General features: G+C 38.9%; 1 protein-coding gene across 13 annotated transcripts in view; it reads left to right on the top strand.

Annotated features, from left to right (window-relative positions):
* The window catches only part of IL15 (interleukin 15), a 64,913-nt gene extending 63,812 nt beyond the window's left edge, over positions 1-1,101 (top strand). For 9 of the 13 annotated variants that reach the window (XM_014531705.1, XM_005884192.2, XM_005884195.2 and 6 more), the window contains one exon: positions 433-1,101. In XM_014531705.1, the coding sequence (XP_014387191.1) occupies positions 433-552 (120 nt within the window). In that variant the 3' untranslated portion in view covers positions 553-1,101. The remainder of the gene's footprint in view (positions 1-432) is intronic. The other 4 variants (XM_014531712.1, XM_014531711.1, XM_014531710.1 and 1 more) reach the window with 1 other exon arrangement.
* The last annotated feature ends 4,063 nt before the right edge of the window (positions 1,102-5,164 follow it).

Here is a 5,164-nt window from a genome sequence, read left to right as displayed (position 1 = left end):
CAGGCTGGCAGGGGGGGCAGGTAGGGGCGACCAGGCAGGCAGAGGGGGGCAGTTAGGGGTGATCAGGCTGGCAGGGGGGACATTTAGGGGCAACCAGGCAGGCAGGCAGGTGAGCAATTAGGAGCTAGCGGTCTAGGATTGTGAGAAGGATGTCTGACTGCCGGTTTAAACCCGATCCCTGTGATCCCTAGCAGTTGGACATTCCCTGAGGGGTCCCAGATTGGAGAGGGTGCAGGCTGGGCTGAGGGGACCCCCCGTGCACGAATTTCATGCACCGGGCCTCTAGTCCATTATAAAAATAAGCCCACATCAAATTTCCCAGTTCTTCCTAATATGATATTAACTTGCCCAAGTTTTCATGTCTCAAGACCTCACTGTATGATTCAAAATATACCAGACTTTCCATTCTAATCCTTTCTTTTTATTTTGCAGAATATAACTGAATCTGGATGCAAAGAATGTGAGGAATTGGAGGAAAAAAATGTTAAAGAATTTTTGCGAAGTTTTGTAAATATTGTACAAATGTTCATCGGCACTTCCGGATTGCAGTGATCCTCTTCAGCATTTCTGTTATTTACAAACACTTTCCCATTGCTCAAAGGCACCGAAACGCTTTGCATTTCCAGTGTGCTGCCAAAGCAAGTTTTTCTAGCAAGAAGAGGATCAGGATCTTGCGTCGGATGAACTCTTAGAAATGAAGGCAGAAAAATGGCATTGAGTAACATGATGTATATGAACATTTATTTTTAATTTATTATTGAAATTGTACATATTTGTAACATAATATAAATTTTTGAATAAAATTATGTACATATTTTATCCTTTGAAACTGCACTGATGTTTTACTTCTTATAAGAAAATAAGGGACATTTGTTAAGGTCGATAGTCAAATTATTTAACAACTGCTGGGTCTGGGACCACTGACTACCCGCCTTCATTTACTTCTCAGGTAGGTGTGGCACCCAGAGGGAGAACTGACTGACTGTCAACAAGATAGAAGAAACTAGGTGTTAAATCAGGGATTTCCTCTGTAATTTGGTTATTGACATATAAAGAACTGTTATGAAAGAAAGAAATTACAACTTCTTGGCATGTATGTAATGTGGCAATAAAACCTTCACTGATAAGTAGAATTGTATGTAGAAAACAAATGGTTGCAATGATACTTTATTTCATGCTTTCCCAAGCACAGGTACTTTATTTTCAGGGTTTTTGTGTGTGTGTGTGTGTGTGTGTGTGCTGTATTTGTATAATTAACTGATTTTATGACTTTCTGTCATAAAATAATTATTTATATAGCTTTGCAATATACTAAGATTTGTAAGCTCTCTTTTAGTGAACTATGACTTAAATGAAATGTACTTGTCTCACCACAAATTTCTTTCACCCAATTCCCCTCTGACTCTTCACTGAGAGACCATAGGGTAGGAATTGATGTTCTGTAGATCTGCTTTCTCTCCATTGCACAGTACAAACTGGTTCTCTATTGCAACATTCTTTTGTCACCCAGTGCACCATCCATGCTCATGTATCTCATTAATATACACTTTAAATTTTCTTTCAAGATAGTTTTGAAGAAATTTGTATCCTATTTGACCTTCAGAGTCATGTGTTGGCTCTCAGTTGCTCCTTGACCTCAGTCCAGACAAATAGTACTTGGAAGCCACACTTTAAAGTTTAGAGATTAGGATGGTGGCAGTTGATTGTTGCTTGTTTTTGTTTTTTTGTTTGTTTGTTTTAATTCATCTGAAATTAAATTTTTAAAATTTATCTTTTGTTTGTCCCCCCTAGATTTCTATTGATAAAAGGTAGGGAAAATGCACCAATTAAACTGTTAAGTTTCCAATTCAATCCGTAAAGTTAGCCTCCCTTCAGTGTTTGCTGGGATGGGGGAAGGAAAATCATAGCAGCAGTCACATCACCAATAATGACAATGAATATTACAGTGACCAGCTATCCATTCTGGTATATAAGCAGACAAGTGGGTTTAAAATTTGGCACTTTTCAGTCCTCAAAAGTAGGATTCCTCCCCATTAGTAGCTTAATTTACCATGGATCTTAAGAAACCCAAAGCAGCCCAGGCCTTGGCCAGAGCGAGGGCAGGAGGCAACCCATCAATGTGTTTCTCTCACATCGATGTTTCTGTTTTTCCTTCTCTCTTCACTCTTCCTAAAAATCAATGGAGAAATATCCTTGGGTGAAGATTAACAAAAATAAATAAATAAATAAATAAAAGAGAGAGAGAGAGAGAGAGAGAGAGAGAGAGAGAGAGAGAAACCCAAAGCATAGATATACAACTTCTTAAAACACCCTTAGCTAACTTAAGAACAAAATAACAATGAAAAACATTACCTTTTATTTTTCATTTCTATAGTCTTAACAAAATCAGTCTTTCATTTTATTTCAAAGTTTTTCCTTCTTGAGCTGTCCTCCGTAATTAACCAGCCCAATGTCACTTGCCTAGACAAAGACACTGCGCTCCTGTCTCACCTACGGCCCTAACTGCTGAAAGTGTTTGCGAATACCAAATAGTAAAGCACACATCTGTAGGCTTAGAACCTCACATAGTAAAGGTAAAGCTAATAAAAGTCAGGTTTACAGTCCAAAGCCCTATTGATGACTTATAATCTCATCTTTTCTTCATTGCAGAGACAGAAAAAGATGTATGAGAAAATATTATTTCTAACCTCTCCCAGAACAAGCAAAAAGGACTAGAAGGCAGAGGACATGGAAGTGCAAACAGGAACAAGACAGAATTAGTGAGCACAGGGATTTTTAAAACCCAGTCACAGGTCTAGTTTTATATACTCTCATTCTTTATCCTAGAACAGAGAGTCAATGGAATTACTTTGTTATGCTGCTGTTGTGAGAGTAGCTTATATTTTGATGTGTTACTGTTTATGGCCATCAAATTTAATGGCTCATAGGTGAAACTGAAGTACACAATAATAAAATCAAGCAGTAATTTTAAAATCAAGTAATATTCTCCTCCCCAACACACAGAAATACTAGCAAATGTATTTGTGTTCCTTCATCTGTGTTATATCAGGCTTTGTGTAAGCTTTCTGCATTCATGTGTGAGTCAGTTAGCAGATGCATACCATGTATAAACATTTTGCCCAGGGGAAATCCCATTTCCATAGAGATTTGGTTCCATGCTTCTGAGTGTGTCTGATGGCTGAATTTTTGTTTTGACTAAGGAATTTATTATGCAAGGTAAATTTTAGCTTCACTGAAAAGTCCCCAATTGTATAATCTATCTGATGCGACACAGAAGAAAAATTAATGAATCATTAATGACGAATCGTGATATTTTACTTCTTCAATCCGAGACTTCAAAATAAGCTTGAGAGGAATTGCAGAGGAACTCGTTACACAGAAGCAGAACTGAGAATTGCTCATTCAGTTTTTAGAAACGTTGTCAACACTTCCTGAATGTCATCATTGTCACTGTTTTCTTTCAGTAAGGAATTCACTCCTTCAGGTATATTGTAATCCAATTTGTTGAAAACCTACTGTGTGAGCATAATGCTGGGTGCTGCAGTTACAGCTGCGAATAAGGCAGTGGTAGTCTCAGACTTCATGGAGTTTATTTCTAGCATAAGAAAGTCATATGACCCAATTAATCACGTGAGTGCTTGTTCATTTATACCAATTCTATGAAGGGCTCCAGCAGAGCATATACAGGAATTGGTTCAAGATATCAGAGAGAACTTCTTTTAAGACAGTGGCATCTGAGTTCAACTATAAATTATAATTAGGAATTAATTTGGAGCAGGGGAGGAGTGGGAAGAAGCAATTGGAGAATCAGCCTGCGAGGAAGGATTTTGGCATATTCAAAGAGTGGCAGGAAGGCCAGAGTGGCCAGGCTCAGAGACAGCACTGAAATAAACTGGGAAACCAAGTATCATCTGATGGGATGGGCTCTGGTAAGGATTTTGCTTTATACTCCAAAAGAAAGGGACTTTTATTCTGACATGTATAAAAAATACATGTGTCTAGTGTCCCGAGAAGAGTTGAAGTCAAAATCTCCCGACCACTGAATCCCAGGGTAAAAATATATTTCTGATAACATCATCTTACACTTTAGTATTGCAGTCATTTAATGAATTCCTTGCAACACTTACTGGAGATCAACTTCCACAAGCAATTATTCGTTCACTGTCAACTACAACAAACCTGTTTACTGTTCATAGGACGTGAGAGACAAAAGGTCATGAGGATCAACATGTAAATTCGGTGTTGAGTTCTGTAATAGTCAGAATTGAGCTGTGGTCTACATCTTAACACAGGGAAGGCTTCTTGCAAGAAGGACTTTCTAAATCACATTTAAAAAAATTTTTTTAAGATATATTTTATTTATTTTTTACAGAGAGGAAGGGAGAGGAATAAAGAGTTAGAAACATCGATCAGCTGCCTCCTGCACACCACCTACTGGGGATGTGCCCGCAACCAAGGTACATGCCCTTGACTGGAATCGAACCTGGGACTTTTCAGTCTGCAGGCCGATGCTCTGTCCATTGAGCCAAACCAGTCAGGGCTAAATCACATTTTAATGAGAATCATGTGATGTGATGGAGGCAGGTCCTTCTCATCCAGAAAAATGGGGTAAAGGAAGGCTCCAGGATATGCGTAATGATACATTCTGCTAACTGGTGATGGGCATGGTTAAAACCAGACACAGAAAGAGGCAAGACAGATGTGGTGGGATGGAGAGAAAGCTCAGTCATACTCCATGAAATCAGGGACTCATGGGGTCAGGGTGTGGAGTGGCTTAGAAGAAACAAAGACTGGTGTGTTTAAGGAGAGGATGAGAAAGGAGCAATATTTCTGAATAAGTGACAGCGAGGAGCTTAAAGGTGAGGCTAGAAAGTTGGTGCAGTGATGGTCCCACTTGACAAGTACTCTCTTTTCAAGGGTATTAAAGATCATGATCATCAGCCACATTCGGCTTCCTGAATTGAGTTAATAACATCAGAGCTCCCAGGGTGGCTCTCTGAGGACATACCAGGCTGATGGAAATAATAACCCTCTTACGCTTTTATGGTTCTTTAACGTTCACAAAGCACTTCCACCTCTATTATTATTTTATTTTATAAGAGGTTCTGTTCCTCATGGGTATTGATGAGAAGAGATGCAGAGCCTGTGAAACATTTTGCTTAAC

Source organism: Myotis brandtii, unplaced genomic scaffold (genome assembly GCF_000412655.1).
Source record: "Myotis brandtii unplaced genomic scaffold, ASM41265v1 scaffold822, whole genome shotgun sequence".
NCBI classification, from domain to species: Eukaryota; Metazoa; Chordata; class Mammalia; order Chiroptera; family Vespertilionidae; genus Myotis; species Myotis brandtii.
This window is presented reverse-complemented; position numbering and strand designations above follow the sequence as displayed.